Here is an 18506-nt window from a genome sequence, read left to right as displayed (position 1 = left end):
ATCTCACAGGACATAGGTTGAACATACTTGAACAAACAAACTTTGGACACCAAAAATCCCAGTCTGGCTCTCACTATCTCCGGACTTTATGCTACATGGTATTCTTCACTTGTAGTTCATTGGCTCAGTACTAAGTATCTATTAGTAAATTGTAATACTTAGCTATTGTATTATAGTACAAATTAAAGGTGATTTTGCAAAGAATATAAATCGTTGAAAATGAGAACATCCATAGAGAACATGACAGTATCTTGGAAATTTGAGTTTTTATTTTAGCAAGGTCCTCATTCGAAGGGCAAAACTGTACATATGGCTGGGCACAGAAAGTCAACAAAGGCGACAATGACTTCTATGCATAAATGTGACAATTTCCACACAATAGGAGAGATTTGGGATAAGACAAAGGTGGTCTTGATAAGTTTGTCAAGTCTTTAACCATTTGATAGCACTGAGTAGGCCCTGTACTGCAGAAACAAAAGTGAAAGTAAACAAAGCAAATCATCCCAACAGAAAGAAAACGGAACATCTAAAAAAAAAACAGAATTTGTGTCAAAATCCAGCTACATACAGTAAAGCATTCTCCCAACGTTCTGTGATGTTGCGGCTAGTTTTGCATGATGCAGAAATGTTATGGTAACATTGATTGGAGACCGTGTTCTATGTCAGTCTGCAGATTATTTAAGACTTTTCATTTGCAACTAATCCATTTAGAAACCCAAACAATGTACAGTATTAGTCAGTTCATTAACCCTCATCTGCACAACGTGTTTTATTGAATACTTTCTGCCATTACTTTGAACAGGAAATGTAAACTGGCCCATTTATCTATACATTTTGGTATTTTTCCATACAAGACAAATGTAAACAATTCTTTTAAATTTGGAGACTAGAGCTCAAAACCATCTAACTGCAATGCAAATTAATACAAGCTAGTTCCCTTTAATTGTGTTTTCGCTATCCCTGAGAACCTAATTCAATAATGAAAGGAACCAAACTCCTGAATAATAAAACAAGTTCAGCTACAGATAGGCCTTTAAATATTTATAGCGGCGTAAGCCGGGGAGTTAAAACACACAGCCTTAAAGTCGCCACAAAGATAATGGCTCCGGTATTGATGATGGTTCCAAGCTCGGGGGGTGTGTGTGTGGCGGGGGTGTTTATGGTGTCCATCGACTTTCTCACACACCTCTGCAGCACTGTGAAATCTGAAGTCATCCATTTGGATGTGCTGGGACATTTGGGATAACATTTCCCAGACCAGGACAGAGACAGATACAGACACAAACACACAGAGGCAATATGCTCTTGAATTCTTGACTTTGTTCAGATGGAACTGATATCCTGGATCTTTTATAATCATAATCCCATATGCCTCCTGATATTGAGCTGAATGGTTCTGATTGCTACAGACAAAAACCGAGGGACTGGCTCAGTCTTGTTCCTGTACACATTTTAAGAATGGAGGAGGAAATGGCACATTAATGACCATATTTGGCCCCATATCTTGTCCAAGGGCTTTGTTTTTAATTGGTCTTAGATGATATCATGGAATACACTTGCAAGAGGCAAAACTGTTTTTTGGACGTATCTCAGTAACACTAGAGGAATGCAGGACAATAGATGGGTTAGCTGACAATATGGAAATTATGTGCACACTTCAATGGGTCAGAAGTCTGTGTGTTGTTGTGATTCTGGATGGCAGATAGCTAGCAACAATGACAAGAAGCTGCCACGTGGGAACTCATAGGTGGCTCGTTTCAGCTAGTTTTATCTTGTTCTTGATACCATGTCTCGTTTTGAGGTGTTTTGACTAATGTCACGTCTATGCTAATGTGGCAAAACATTTGCTAGCTAGCTAACCAACAAATGCAACAATGTTTTTGAGAGGCAATTGCTCATTGTGCAAATGTTTTGTTTTCAATACACATTGAAGACAAAATAAAGTTTACATGTTGTCAACAACCCCGTCTGTTTTGCCCCATAGTCGCGCGCGCGTTGGTTTTGTTGCTAGACAACCAACACGTCTACAGTAAAAATAATATCACTACGACAACAGGAGGCTTCTGTAAAATCATTGACGTCTGGAGGTTCAGCACAGTAACATAAAAATAATTCTAATTTATTTTGGGCATTTTATGTTTGTGTCTGATTTGACATCTCTCTAATAGCCGACTTGGAAACAGGTGGAACCCAGAAGCACCAGGTTTCAACTCACGACTCTAAGAGCTTTATGTTTCAGGGCCTCGTATCTTTCACTACCCTACTATCTGTCTGACTCTGCGGTGAGTGATTAGCTTTCAAACATATTTATTAAAAAGGCCACAGTTCTAGCTATTAGATACTTATCATCCTGAAACAAACCCATACCTAACATGATAGACAGGTATGTAACAAATATTGAAACAGTTATATTGAAACAAACAGTTGTAGGCTTAGATTGTATACCTCTTGAGGTGAATGAACAGGGACGTACGTAGTGACCGGTAGGACTGTACTGTAGAGATGGTCCCAGTGATGTACAGTAGGTGGTAACCCACCATCCAACCACCAGTACAGCCACCAACCAACCACACAAGAGTGGATCTGAAAGGGGGGTCCGGTATTGCATAGATACAGTATAAGGTGTAGCTTTTCACAAATGCAGTCACAGTATTTGGGCAACATTTTCATGTTTTCTTTTGTTTTTTATCAAGAGAAAAAAAGGTCTTAAGTGGTCACACGGTAGGTAATCCCCGTTATTACAAACTTGATCACATGATCGATCAATAGCAGTATAAAAAAAATGGCCTTTCGCTGAAACGCTGAGGTTCTCAAGTCCCCGCCCTGTGATGTCACATCATGATGACATCACGTGATGTCACATCATGATGACATCACGTGATGTCAGTGCTAAGAGGCCCCTGTCCAGGGTCACAGTGCAACGACAGGCTCCTCCCCCTCGTCACACCCTGCCTTAAAGCTCCTCCTTCCTCTTGCCCTGGTCCCGCAGGCTGCGCATGAAACCTATAAACCCCGCCTCCTGGGGAGAGGAAGAGAGGAGAGGCCTGTTATAAAGATGTAATAGAGGTTAATGGTGTAAATTTAGTATAAAGCAGAGTTTATAAATACAGAAAGTATAGAAATTGTGAAAGTTGACAGATTCCATATTCAAAGGTAAAAAGGACAACAAAAGTGTATAAATTAACATTCAATATCTTTTAATAGGGCACTAAGACTATAACCTAGCATAGCAGGATCAAAAGAAACGCCTGCAACTACACTGAACAAAAACATAAAATGAAACATGTAAAGTGTTGGTCCCATGTTAAATGAGTGGAAATAAAAGATTACAGAAATGTTCAATATGCACGAAAAGCTTATTTCTCTAAAATGTTGTGCACAAATTTGTTTATTAGTGAACATTTCTCCTTTGCCAAGATAATCCAACCACCTGGAAGGTGTGACATATCAAGAAGCTGATTAAACAACATGATTACACAGGTGCACCTTGTGCTGGGGACAATAAAAGTCAACTAAAATGTGCAGTTGTGTCACACAACACAATGCAGATGTCTCAAATTGAGGGAGCGTGCAAATGGCATGCTGACTGCAGGAATGTTCACCAGCTCAGGACCTCCACATCCTGCTTTTTCACCTGCGAGATTCTCTGAGACCAGCCACCTGGACAGCTGATGAAACTGTGGGTTTGCTGATGTCAACATTGTGAACAGCGCCCCATGGTGGAGGTGGGGTTATGGTATGGGCAGGCATAAGCTACAGACAACGAACACAATTGCATTTTATCCATGGCAATTTGAATGCAGAGATACAGTGACGAGATCCCGAGGCTCATTGTCGTACCATTCACCTTCTGCCATCACCTAATGCACGGCCCCATGTCACAAGGATCGGTACACAAATCCTGGAACCTTTATTTATTTCACCTGTATTTAACCAGGTAGGCCAGTTGAGAACAAGTTCACATTTACAACTGTGACATGGCCAAGATAAACCTGAGAAGGAAACAAAAAATGTTGGGGGAGGTTCTCTTCTGCACTGTTCAACCAATCCAGTAAATGTGGAGGAGCTAAAATGGAGTGTCACCTTGTTTACGTCCAAAAGCGGAAGACGCATCACAGACTCTCTTTCCATTTCCCCTGAAAACCGGAACAACCAGTTGTTGGGGTCTCGGCAGAAGATGTCACTTACCCCTCGTTCTCCGTTGTATTTTTCTGCAAACTTCCCATAGTTGTAGTGGTTGAACGTGGGGTAGCCCTCCACACCCTCCTGCTTGCACAGTTCTTGGTTCTGTCCTTTAGTGCAGTCCACAGCAGCATAGGCAATCTGAGGGACAAAGCATATAGTAGCTTACTGTAGCTTCAACATGATATTGTCATCCACAGAACGCAATCTGCAACAGCAACCACAACTAGTTTAGACAATGGTCAGTTACATAAGAACCTCATGGATGTGTAGGATTGTATTGCATTTCTTTGAAACAAATTTCATGAGCGGTTAAAAGCATTATGATTGTTCTAAAGCGTTTACATTTTTGTTGCCATTTGCGCTGGACAATGAACAAGCCTACTTGGGTAAAATGTGTGCATGTTGTAAAATACTGGAAAGTTATTCACAACAAGAAAGTGGACATTTACAGTAAATGATTTCAACACGGCTGCTTTGGCACCGACTGAGCTGCTCTGCTCTGTGTCCGCATTGATTCCCGGCACATTCTCAAATTCAGCCTGCAAAGCCAACTGGGTTAAAGGGGAAGTTCAGTTTTTACCACTTATTGTTAGATGGTTCCTCAGTTGCCCCCATAACTCCTATCGATTTTTAGCTAGTCATTTTAGCTAGCAACTGAGCAAAATATCAAACTTTCCCTTTAACCCAGAGCTGTGTGGTGTAAGTTTGTAATGGCTGTTTAAATAAAACCATAACATGGATAACAGTTTCTCCTGTTCCAAAGACAAATTTTAGGGTGAAGAACCATCTACCATTGGGGCTCCCGAGTGGCGCAGAGGTCTAAGGCACTGCATCTCAGCGCTAGAGACCCTGGTTCGATTCCAGGCTGTATCACAACCGGCCGTGATTGGGAGTCCCATAGGGCGGCGCACAATTGGCCCAGCGTCTTCCAGGTTTGGCCGGGGTATGCCATCATTGTAAATAAGAATTTGTTCTTAACTTACTTGCCTAGTTAAATAAAATAAAGTTGTAAAATACTGAACATCCCCTTTAAGAAAAATGCCTAATACATTCCTATCAAGCTAGACCATTAAGAGTGGGTGGGAAAAGAAAAATCACTCCTACATAAAAACAACAAAAGAGATTTATGTCGGGGCTGTCGCAGCACGGCAGTCAGAAAAAAACAGCACAAATGAGCCGTAAATACCATCTCTCTGATACATAGCTCACCCCCTCCCTCTGCTCGGCTTGTCCTTCTGGATGGCTCAAATGTCAGCAGATGTGTCCCAAATGGCATCCTATTCCCTATGTAGTGAACTATTTTTGAAAGGGAATAAGGTGCCATTTGGGACACCACACAGCACATTGAGCTTGTCACCATCAAGTAACCACCATCAGTCACCTGAGGACCAATATGTTGAATATGTAAATGATTGATGTCTCGGTGAGGCTAAACTAATTGGACAGTTTGACGTGTTGCAATCTTAGACAGGTGAATCCTCTGACATGTAGCCTACATAATAACAACATGAAATGCTCATCTCAGACATTTAAAAAGACAGATGATTTAAATGATTAAAGCCGTTGTCTAACACGCTCTGCTCAGTGAGTGAAAACATAAATGGAAGGATTCAGCATTACTGTCAAAACACAGATGAATGGTTAAACACTTCTTAGATTGCTGTGTGTGTCTGCATGGCCAATAAGGAACCTGTGAACATGAGAGGTATCTCACAGATCAGAGAGGTCTCTTGCCATTTTCAACGTCAAAGGGGTATTTTACAGCAGAAGCTACGCCTAAAAGATACTGGGTCCGCACACTGCAAGTTAGCTCAGTGTTTCCCAACTCCAGTCCTCCAGTACCCCCAACAGTATTGTAACTCTGGACAAGCACACCAGATTCAACTTTTCAACTAATCATCAAGCCCTCAATGAGTTTAATCAGGTGTTTTTTTTTGTCTGGGGCTACAACAAAAATGTGTACTGTTGGAAGGTACTCGAGGACTGGAGTTGGGAACCGCTGACATAGATTATGTTTTTAAGACCAAAAGGTTGAAACATTGTCAACCAAACACATAGGAACATACAATATGCATGTGTCTGAACATTTACATGAATATATACATTTTGATCTCCAGCACCTGCTTAGAAACAGTGGAAGCCGTGTGATGCAGTATGTAGCTTTTCCCCATACCGGGTCTCTTACAGCAGCACCATCACTTACTGTAGAACAGACTGACACACAGCGCAGTACCATCAATCAGAGTTGAAGTAAATTGACACGAGGAGAATGATGATGTAAAAGGATTGTTTTTCCAAAGGTTTCTGGCCAATGCAGTTATTGATTCCCTCTGGTTAATAAGAGCTCAAACAACATCTCATTGATCACAACACAAGAGCTTCAACAATGAGCATTGAGAGATACTGTGTAGAGGACAGTTGGAAGTACACTGCTCAAAAAAATAAAGGGAACACTTAAACAACACAATGTAACTCCAAGTCAATCACACTTCTGTGAAATCAAACTGTCCACTTAGGAAGCAACACTGATTGACAATAAATTTCACATGCTGTTGTGCAAATGGAATAGACAAAAGGTGGAAATTATAGGCAATTAGCAAGACACCCCCAAAAAAGGAGTGATTCTGAAGGTGGTGACCACAGACCACTTCTCAGTTCCTATGCTTCCTGGCTGATGTTTTGGTCACTTTTGAATGCTGGCGGTGCTCTCACTCTAGTGGTAGCATGAGACGGAGTCTACAACCCACACAAGTGGCTCAGGTAGTGCAGTTCATCCAGGATGGCACATCAATGCGAGCTGTGGCAAGAAGGTTTGCTGTGTCTGTCAGCGTAGTGTCCAGAGCATGGAGGCGCTACCAGGAGACAGGCCAGTACATCAGGAGACGTGGAGGAGGCCGTAGGAGGGCAACAACCCAGCAGCAGGACCGCTACCTCCGCCTTTGTGCAAGGAGGTGCACTGCCAGCGCCCTGCAAAATGACCTCCAGCAGGCCACAAATGTGCATGTGTCTGCTCAAACGGTCAGAAACAGACTCCATGAGGGTGGTATGAGGGCCCGACGTCCACAGGTGGGGGTTGTGCTTACAGCCCAACACCGTGCAGGACGTTTTGGCATTTGCCAGAGAACACCAAGATTGGCAAATTCGCCACTGGCGCCCTGTGGTCTTCACAGATGAAAGCAGGTTCACACTGAGCACATGAGCACATGTGACAGACGTGACAGAGTCTGGAGATGCCGTGGAGAACGTTCTGCTGCCTGCAACATCCTCCAGCATGACCGGTTTGGCGATGGGTCAGTCATGGTGTGGGGTGGCATTTCTTTGTGGGGCTGCACAGCCCTCCATGTGCTCGCCAGAGGTAGCCTGACTGCCATTAGGTACCGAGATGAGATCCTCAAACCCCTTGTGAGACCATATGCTGACACATGCACATTTGTGGCCTGCTGGAGGTCATTTTGCAGGGCGCTGGCAGTGCACCTCCTTGCACAAAGGCAGAGGTAGCGGTCCTGCTGCTGGGTTGTTGCCCTCCTACGGCCTCCTCCACGTCTCCTGATGTACTGGCCTGTCTCCTGGTAGCGCCTCCATGCTCTGGACACTACGCTGACAGACACAGCAAACCTTCTTGCCACAGCTCGCATTGATGTGCCATCCTGGATGAACTGCACTACCTGAGCCACTTGTGTGGGTTGTAGACTCCGTCTCATGCTACCACTAGAGTGAGAGCACCGCCAGCATTCAAAAGTGACCAAAACATCAGCCAGGAAGCATAGGAACTGAGAAGTGGTCTGTGGTCACCACCTTCAGAATCACTCCTTTTTTGGGGGTGTCTTGCTAATTGCCTATAATTTCCACCTTTTGTCTATTCCATTTGCACAACAGCATGTGAAATTTATTGTCAATCAGTGTTGCTTCCTAAGTGGACAGTTTGATTTCACAGAAGTGTGATTGACTTGGAGTTACATTGTGTTGTTTAAGTGTTCCCTTTATTTTTTTGAGCAGTGTATATAAAGCCTTGTTCACACTGGCAGTTTGAATCGACTCAAATTCAATTTTCACCTTTGTAGGTGATTTAAAATCTGATAATACAAATCTGATTCCTGGTCATGTGACTTGTGTCTAACGGTGAAATCTGATTCATTTGCCCCCAAGTGGTTTTTACGCTGTTATTACCATGACAAATAGCGTAGCCATGACAGCAAATTACTAGTCTGAAGAAACAAATCCAAATTTGGTCACTTGTAACTTGCTGTTTGGACAGTCAGTATTCCAAAACGGATTTGAAAAACAAAACTGATTTGAGCATTAAGGCCTGCAGTGTGAGCAAGGCTTTATAGACACTTCACATTGTGCTTAACGAAGACAGGCAGCAATGTGACTGGGTTCGAACCCGGATCTTCTGTGCGCCATAGGACTGTCAGCCCAAAGCTAAGGAACTAGCTTGGGGAGCTAACGCAAGTATTCACATCAAGTCACACATGCATCTCTTCCAGAGTAGGAAAATCACTTGTGGACTATCTACTTGAGGTACTAATTAATGACAGTGTGTGTGTGTGTGTGTGTTTGTGTGTAGCAGAAAAATCCACCCTGCATAAGGAGGTTATTAGGCTGCTGTATCAAAAAGCCAATTTCACCGCTTCACGAATCACTACAGTGTTCTCATCACAATTACAACACAGATTTTTGTGAGACGAGTGATTCCGGCCAGCCTCCTCTTTTTATATAACTGAATATGCTGACATTCAGTTCAATCAGAAAAAGAACATTGCTTGCATTGTACAAAGCCTCTGCATGCACACTGATAGGCCACTTATTCTTCCCTATTCCTCCTTTCTCTTCTTTTATACAATACTGTATGTGGTGTTTAATTGGGGTGTTCTTCAAAGCCAGAGCTAAGCTGGTGGTGTTTGTCTCGGGTAAACGAGGCAGGGAAGTAGCCCAATAGACTGATATAGGGCTGTGACCATACCAGTATGACAATATTTTTTCCATGGAAAAAAGGAAGCAGATCAAACCGGTCCTTTAAAAATTTCCTGCTGCTGCGAGTAAAATATCATGTTCTAATGCTTGGAAAAGAAATAAATGTGACTCTGGATGACAACAGAATGCCGGGGTGGCAGGTAGCCTAGCGGTTAAGAGCGTTGGGCCAGTAACCGAAAGATTGTTGGTTCAAATCCCTGAGCAATCTGTCGATGTGCCCTTGAGCAAGGCACCTAACCCTAATAGCTCATGTTAGTCACTCTTGATAAGAACATCCGCTAAATTACTAAAAATGTCACAATGTCACAATGTTTGTTTCCAACATCAGGGTTGTTGTCCAAAAGTGACCTTGCCACGATACTAAGGAGTACTGTGACACTGTTATCCACATCTACTCCTGCATAGTGCCAATACACTGACTGGGGCTTATGCTTTACACTATAAATAGTGAGCAGGGCTGAATGAGCTGCTCTTCTTTCACTCCTGCCCAGTCACCCCTTTACCTCCTCCAAAGCCCAGGGATAGAGGGACAAGAAGGAGCATGAGAAGTAGTTGTTGTTAAGAGAAGTCCCTCCTGTGGATATGTGCATCGGACATCCTTGCTCCTCACACAACCACTACAGCATCCCTCCCTGCCTCCCGCCAGCACTGGCTACACAGAGCTTTTGAGCATTTCTTCTCCCCCAAACTCTTAATGTGACAGTGAAATGGAGGTTGCTACACCCCACCTGCAGACATCTGAATCTGTTCTCAGTGTTTCCTTGGAGTTGACACAGGAGATCCTTCAGACACGCAGCGTTACAGACAACCTCTCTCCTCTGGACTATTGAGAGTCTCAGTGACGGAACGGACACATTAGAGAGTGACTTGTTTCAACCCCACCCCGTGAATGGGATCTGGGCTATAGTCAGAGAGCCAGTAGATGGTGCTTTGAGTGCGTCTGGAATAAAGACACTAATTCTTGGACCTAAACTGTGTGGCTGTGCTGATCCACAGCAGAGCCATTTACCGATCAGACACATTCTGGGCTGACAATGAACAATGCAGATCTAATTCTGAACAACAACTATTCCCTTGATGTATCAATACTTACACCATTAAGACCAGAATAAAGAGTTACCTCACATTCAGTGATTTAGTAAATGTTTCTAATGTTGTTAGCATCAGAGATTGATTTCCACATTCCAACAATATGAATAATGAAAGATATGCATGCCAAATACCAAAGAGCTTTGCTGGATTAAGAAAGAGTGTCACCACCATTACGCATGATGTATTCAAGTCATTTATTCCAACAACACTTCACCTTCTTTGTGTTTGTGGTCATTTAGAGTGTTATAATGATTAACAATGCTAAGCTGAGAGTGCAGCGAAGCACGTTCCACTGTTGTTCACGGAGTTTGCGTGAGAGTGTGTGTGTATTTTTGAGAACAGAGATGAGTCAGACAGCTAGGGAGGATCTTGTTAACAACTGGAAAGCGTGACTGAGTCAGGGAGTCAGCGGGTATTAGAGTTAAAAGAGGGAGAAGGAGCCATCTAAATGAGTAGTAGTGTCAGAGAGGGCCATCTAAATGAGTAGTAGTGTCTGAGAGGGCCATCTAAATGAGTAGTAGTGTCAGAGAGGGCCATCTAAATGAGTAGTAGTGTCAGAGAGGGCCATCTAAATGAGTAGTAGTGTCTGAAAGGGCCATCTAAATGAGTAGTAGTGTCTGAGAGGGCCATCTAAATGAGTAGTGCAGTAGTGTCTGAGAGGGCCATCTAAATGAGTAGTAGTGTCTGAGAGGGCCATCTAAATGAGTAGTAGTGTCTGAGAGGGCCATCTAAATGAGTAGTAGTGTCTGAGAGGGCCATCTAAATGAGTAGTAGTGTCTGAGAGGGCCATCTAAATGAGTAGTAGTGTCTGAGAGGGCCATCTAAATGAGTAGTAGTGTCTGAGAGGGCCATCTAAATGAGTAGTAGTGTCTGAGAGGGCCATCTAAATGAGTAGTAGTGTCAGAGAGGGCCATCTAAATGAGTAGTAGTGTCAGAGAGGGCCATCTAAATGAGTAGTAGCGTCAGAGAGGGCCATCTAAATGAGTAGTAGTGTCAGAGGGGGCCATCTAAATGAGTAGTACAGTAGTGTCTAAGAGGGCCATCTAAATGAGTAGTAGTGTCAGAGGGCCATCTAAATGAGTAGTAGTGTCTGAGAGGGCCATCTAAATGAGTAGTAGTGTCAGAGGGGGCCATCTAAATGAGTAGTACAGTAGTGTCTAAGAGGGCCATCTAAATGAGTAGTAGTGTCTGAGAGGGCCATCTAAATGAGTAGTAGTGTCTGAGAGGGCCATCTAAATGAGTAGTAGTGTCTGAGAGGGCCATCTAAATGAGTAGTAGTGTCTGAGAGGGCCATCTAAATGAGTAGTAGTGTCATCAGTACATTGAGAAAGAGGAAAGAGATGTGAGATTCAGGAGAGGGCTGGAGGAAGGCTCACCTTGCGGTCCTCTTTAAAGAGATCTGCTGCAGTGGTGAAATGAGGGACAGCGTTCTTGCAATGGGGACACCCTGTTAGGGAGCAGAGAATTATGGTCATTATCACAGCATGACCCTTGACCTTTAATGTTGTGAACTGCATTTCACCCCAACTAGAATGTGACATTGGCTCACCCCAACTGACATGAATACCACACAATGACATTATAACAGGAGGAATTGTAATTCAAACACACAAAATGTCTAATCTATGGTCATATGCTCTCCTTCTCTCTCACACAAACACACAGGCAAGAATGCACACAACACACACACTCCCTGTCCCTGCATGTCACTTACACAATTACCCCACATTAGTAATGGTGCACTTGTATTTTATAGGGAGGTATAAATCCCTTTACTGGAGTCATAAATGAAACCTCCCTGGCGCTTTCCTCGGGAGATTCATATCCGTCACCAGCCCCCTGAACACCACACACACACACACCAGGTGAGAGGATTGGTGTGTGTCCGTGCGTGTGCGCCCACCCAGCCCTTTACATACAGGGACAGGCACATTTACAGCCCTCCTGTGTCACACAGTCTGTCTGACAAGCTGTCCACTTTGCTAACAGACTGACGTCACAGCCATAGTTCACCACAGTGATACGAAGGTTAGCAAAAAGGTGAATCAAGCATTTCAACTCCTCACTAAAAGTTTTGTTGAATGGCATATTTTCCAAAATAATTTTTTTAATTCAGATATCTGCCGCTGCGAAACAAAGCTTGGATTGTGACACACTCTGCACGACCTCATTTATGGACCATAATGAGAGTGATTATACATAAACCCCCCCCCGATAATTATCAGAGCTGAGATGATGGGCTTGGCTCCAGGCCTGTGGGGGTTGGTTAATGTGGACCTGCCTCATTGACCACAGTGCACAGCTAATGGCTACTCTCTTGAACACCTAAAGTTGTTTCAGAAGAGGGGATAACAACCTCTAAAATGCTGGATATCTAATGGCAACCTTTTCCTCAAGTCTTTTACAGGTGTTTCTCAGCAGGGTGATACACACCAGCCAGAGAGAGGCCACACCTGCTTGGCAACAACTACTGTACATACTCACTTTTTAGTGGTGCTTACTGATGCCACTTTCTTTGGTGAGAACATGTTCAAGAACGGGTCTGATAACTTAAGTGAACACTTCTGGATTGTTTTCTGCTGAAAAGTGACTAGAAATCATTATTGTCACATAAGAACCTTGTCCTTTTCTTGTGAAAGCCTCCTCAGTCATCCTCAGTCCATTTCAGGTACAGTAATCATTGACATTCAAGAACAGAACTACAGGGTGGCGCAGCAAGCCTCCTACTTTGATTTTCCCGTTATCATTTCATAGTAGAAGAATGTAAAATCTGTTGAATCTTCTTCTGTAATTGGTGGCAGAGCTATAGTAAACTCAGCAAAAAAAGAAACGTCCTCTCACTGTCAACTGTGTTCATTTTCAGCAAACTTAACATGTGTAAATATTTGTATGAACATAACAAGATTCAACAACAGACAAACTGAACAAGTTCCACAGACATGTGACGAACAGAAATGGAATAATGTGTCACTGAACAAAATCAAAAGTAACAGTCAGTATCTGCTGTGGCCACCAGCTGCATTAAGTACTAAAGTGCATCTCCTCCTCATGTACTGCACCAGATTTGCCAGTTCTTGCTGTGAGATGGGGCCCTAGCACTCAACCTCCGATCCAACAGGTCCCAGACGAGATCCGGGCTCTTCGCTGGCCATGGCAGAACACAGACATTCCTGTCTTGCAGGAAATCACGCACAGAACGAGCAGTATGGCTGGTGGCATTGTCACGCTGGAGGGTCATGTCAGGATGAGCCTGCAGGAAGAGTACCACATGAGGGAGGAGGATGTCTTCCCTGTAATGTACAGCGTTGAGATTGCCTGTAATGACAACAAGCTCAGGATGATGCTTTGACACACCGCCCAAGATCATGACGGACCTTCCACCTCCAAATCGATCCCGCTCCAGAGTACAGGCCTCGGTGTAACGCTTATTCCTTCGACGATAAACGCGAATCCGATCATCACCCCTGGTGAGACAAAACCACGACTCGTCAGTGAAGAGCACTTTTTGCCAGTCCTGTCTGGTCCAGCGAAGGTGGGTTTGTGCCCATAGGCGATGTTGTTGCCAGTGATGTCTGGTGAGGACCTGCCTTACAACAGGCCTACAAGCCCTCGGTCCAGCCTCTCTCAGCCTATTGCAGACAGTCTGAGCACTGATGGAGGGATTGTGCATTCCATATTCACATCGACGGGACAGTAATGGAGGTGGAAAGTTTTAAGTTCCTCGGCGTACACATCACGAACAAACTGAAATGGTCCAACCACACAGACAGCGTGGTGAAGAAGTTGCAGCAGCGCCTCTTCAACCTCAGGAGGCTGAAGAAAATCGGCGTGTCACCAAAAACACTCAAACTTTTACAGATGCACAATCGAGAGTATCCTGTCGGGATGTATCACCGCCTGGTACGGCAACTGCTCCTCCCACAACCGTAAGGCTCTCCAGAGGGTAGTGAGGTCTGCACAACGCATCACCGGGGGCAAACTACCTGCCCTCCAGGACACCTACACCACCCGATGTCACAGGAAGGGCAAAAAGATCATCAAGGACAACAACCACCCGAGCCACCGCCTGTTCACCCCGCTATCATCCAGAAGGCGAGGTCAGTACAGGTGCATCAAAGCAGGGACCAAGAGACTGAAAAACAGCTTCTATCTCAAGGCCATCAGACTGTTAAACAGCCATCACTAACATTGAGTGGCTGCTGCCAACATACTGACTCAACTCCAGCCATTGGAAAAATTGATGTAATAAATGTATCACTAGCCACTTTAAACAATGCCACTTCATATGTTTACATACCCTACAGTACTCATCTCATATGTATATACTGTACTCTATACCATCCACTGCATCTTGCCTATGCCGTTCTATACCATCACTCATTCATATATTTTTTTTATGTACATATTCTTATTCATTCCTTTACACTTGTGTGTATAAGGTAATTGTTGTGAAATTGTTAGGTTAGATTACTCGTTGGATATTACTACATAGTCGGAACTAGAAGCACAAGCATTTCGCTACACTCGCATTAACATCCGCTAACCATGTGTATGTGACAAATAAAATTTGATTTGATTCCTGGTGTAACTCGGGCAGTTGCTGTTGTCATCCTGTACCTGTCCCGCAGGTGTGATGTTCGGGTTGTACCGATCCTGTGCAGGTGTTGTTACACGTGGTCTGCCACTGCGAGGATGATAAGCTGTCCATCCTGTCTGGCTGTCTTAGACGTCTCACAGTACAGACATTGCAATTTATTGCCCTGGCCATATCTGCAGTCCTCATGCCTCCTTCCAGCATGCCTAAGACACGTTCACACAGATGAGCAGGGACCCTGGGCATCTTTCTTTTGGTGTTTTTCCAGAGTCAGTAGAAAGGCCTCTTTAGTGTCCTAAGTTTTCATAACTGTGACCTTAATTGCCTACCGTCTGTAAGCTGTTAGTGTCTTAACGACCGTTCCACAGGTGCATGTTCATGAACTGTTTATGGTTCGTTGAACAAACATGGGAAACAGTGTTTAAACCCTTTACAGTGTAGATCTGTGAAGATATTTGGATTTTTATCAAATTATCTTTGAAAGACAGGGTCCTGAAAAAGGGACGTTTTTTTTGTTGCTGAGTTTATATCCTGTATGTGCTTTCTCTCTCCAATATGTGTAGGTTATAATATACCAACTATTTTGCGTCTACACGTCACACCCGAAAGTGACAATTCAAATGTAGCTTTCGGTACTCAATGAAATCACCCTTAAGCATTTGTGTTGTAAATTAGAATCTTTCCCCACTAATTAGCTTAAAAAGGTACGACAAACAAGCATTTCATGAAGTGCAACATAAAAGTCAATTAGCAGGAATTTCCCGGGGATAGGGAGGTAACGTTACCCTCCCTGGCATATGTGTATAGGCAGCAGTTTAGTTCAGAAGAAAATCTGACGAATAGGAGGCTGGAAATTAGAAGAGACGGAAGACCTCCTTTAGGTAACAATGAACATATCTGAAGGCATTTGATTAGAGAGTCTTCATGTGTTAGTGACTAGTTTGATCTCTCAAAGCCCCTGACAGGCGGATGTTCCACAGAGGATTAGACAACGTTGGCTGCCTCCAAAATGGAACTTCACTCCCTGTCTCCCGGTTGGGTGCCATATGGGACTCAGCCTTGGAGTAGAGAAAGAAAAAGAGAAGGTTGTTATTGCCTCGTAGAGGAAAAGCCAAGAGGCATTTAGGAGTTGTTTTGCTTCATGTTAACTAATAGGAAGACGGAAGGTGCAGTGATGAGCGCAGTCTTTGAAGGCTCTTATCAGACAGTGACTTCAGGGCTGCTTGTGAGTTAGTTCATCACATGAACATGTCCTGCATTAACTGGGAAGTGAGTGAGTGAGTGTCCAGTGAAAGGATATTGAGATGCTGTACCTTTCAATGTCGTCTACCATGTTTACCCCTCTAGCACTACAAGTCTATTTTGGGCATTCTGTCATTTTCTGGTCCCTTCACAGCTTAGGTGTGGCTACATCAGATGATGGCAGAGAAAAAGACTAGATTTATGTACTGGTGGTGTAAAACTTGACTTAAATCCTTTAGTTCCCTGGGGAACATAGGTCATCAAATTGGTGGTGTAAAAATCCAATCAATCAAATGTAGTTATATTGGACATCAACAATTTGTGTTGTTGTCTGGCAGGCAGGGTGCTTACATGGTGATGTGATGGGAGGTTATTTGGAAGTGAACTCATGAGGTAGCCCAGCCTGAGACTTAACAGCCCAAATATCAACCTTGGACCTTTAGGATGTCCTTTTGGGCTAATGGTTGAGACGTTGGGTTGGCAAACAGGAGACCCGAGGTCAATTCCCACTGGTTACACTTACATGGTGCGTAAAACATGACGAGGGCATGCTTCTTCTTCTTCAGCGCTTCCCTGAAGTCCTCCATTCCTAGATGGCTGACGCTGGACGGCTTGTCTTCCCAGGACTGCTCTGGGGGAGGGGGTGCCAGGGGGCTGGTATAACAAAACCAGACATGACGATAAGGTATGATACACACCAACACTTGTGACTAGAAATGTTGACAACTGCCTGAGTTGAAGCCCATTGATCAGCATATGACACTAATCCTGTGCTGGCAGGTAGACCCTGGATTATTGAAAAGCAGAAACAAGTATAAGATCATGACTCACTTCTGTAGAAACTCTATGATCTTGTCCTTGCTCCTGAGGTGGGGTAGCGTGAACTTCTCCTCTCCCTTCTCAAAGTACTTAACGGTGGGGAAGCCGGAGATCTTGAAGCGGTCTCCCACTGCCTTGTGGATGGTGGTGTCCACAGCTGCCAGAACACCAGGGCTCTGGAGCAACAAGAGTCAGATCAGGATACAACACCGTCATCACGTCATAGATCAGCTAGTTCTGACTGGATCACGGCCCTTACAGCTCAACTCAGCCCAGTGAGAATAAAGCAAAACCATTATAAAAACGTAAGCACATACACAGAGTTTAGGGGACGCACTCTTTTCACGCAATGTTGCCCGGTGGGTGGTACTGATATAAGTCACGGTGGGAGTACATTTCATTGAGCACACGGGTTCACAGTGTCGAGAACGAGCTGAGCACTCGCTCCTGTCCAGATCGCGGAATCTATTGAACACACCGCTAAGCCATAGACTACTGGTTGGCTAAACCTAAGTAACAGATGATACCATTTCATCAGGCAGCCACAAAGATGAAGTAAACAAATGTAAATCTCTGAATTCAAGTTATGTTTGCCATTTCATGCAGCCGCAGAACAGAAAGAAGCTAATCAAAAGATATTATATTCAAATTTCGCATTGTTTAATGTTGAGAGATATTAACATTCAAAAAGTAATGACGCTGGGTGTGTAAGTACACCTCCAGGATACTATGATAAAGTCAGCCTCATGTATAAGCCTTCCAACAAATAAATAAACCCAAGAACATCCAAAACCCATCAGATGAACAGTTTTTAATGAAGCCAGCAATGCAAATGATTCATCTCAGTGACTGACAGTAGACAGGTATTAGTGCATGTTGACTAACCAATCGCAGTAAAATGAGATTAAATCAGCTTCATACATTTCATTCGGGTGAGTTTAGTAGATTGGCTTGATAACGGCTTTGACGTTTTTGGTTTGCTAGCAAGCAAAACTTGACGCTACACATCGTTCACGTTTGGGAAAACTGTTCCAGCCAATTGGTAGCTACAGTAGCTAATGTTAGATCAAATAAAGCTAAATTATCTACTAATATAAAAGTGCAGTTAAAAAGTAGAAAGTAGAAATCTACCATAGCTTAATTTATGAGTTAGGTCCCAGGCGGAGGGTTTTCGGTTGAACGTGGACGCGCATCGGATAGTACTTGCACTTTGAAACCCACGCGCACTGACGTATAGCACTGCCCACCGGGAGAAATGGCGTGTAAAGATTGTGTTCCCAAAGTTTACAGTGTATCAAACAAAACACATATCCTAAATAACGTTCAAGAGAGATTAAAATAACAAGATTATTTGTAAGATTATCCTCCACAATAGAGGTAAAAAAAAAAAAAAGTAAAAACAGTTGACCCCTCTATAACGAGGTATTTCAATACAGGCCAAATAAAAACACTGAAAAAAACACATTTTCACTCTATGTACTTCTATATAAAGTAGAAGGAGAAAAATAGATGACTTCAGCGGTCTCCTGTTCTCAGGGTGTAAGTAGTACAGCCTACAGGCAGCACATCCGCATTAGGTAATGTGGGAGCTCTTCCCATT

At 43.5% G+C, this 18506-nt stretch overlaps 1 protein-coding gene across 1 annotated transcript in view; it reads right to left on the bottom strand.

Moving 5' to 3' along the window:
• Nucleotides 1-249: 249 nt before the first annotated feature.
• pdia5 (protein disulfide isomerase family A, member 5) overlaps nucleotides 250-18506 on the bottom strand; it is a 55681-nt gene continuing 37424 nt past the window's right edge. Inside the window, exons 13-17 of the mRNA XM_055871276.1 lie at nucleotides 16919-17082; nucleotides 16611-16741; nucleotides 11628-11698; nucleotides 4189-4323; nucleotides 250-3019 (exon numbers count right to left, since the gene is read on the bottom strand). Coding sequence (XP_055727251.1) covers nucleotides 2954-3019; nucleotides 4189-4323; nucleotides 11628-11698; nucleotides 16611-16741; nucleotides 16919-17082 — 567 coding nt within the window. The 3' untranslated portion in view covers nucleotides 250-2953. The remainder of the gene's footprint in view (nucleotides 3020-4188; nucleotides 4324-11627; nucleotides 11699-16610; nucleotides 16742-16918; nucleotides 17083-18506) is intronic.

This window comes from Salvelinus fontinalis, chromosome 19, assembly GCF_029448725.1.
Source record: "Salvelinus fontinalis isolate EN_2023a chromosome 19, ASM2944872v1, whole genome shotgun sequence".
In the NCBI taxonomy this organism is placed as follows: Eukaryota; Metazoa; Chordata; class Actinopteri; order Salmoniformes; family Salmonidae; genus Salvelinus; species Salvelinus fontinalis.
Note: the sequence above shows the minus strand (reverse complement) of the source record. Positions and strands in the feature narration are given on the sequence as shown.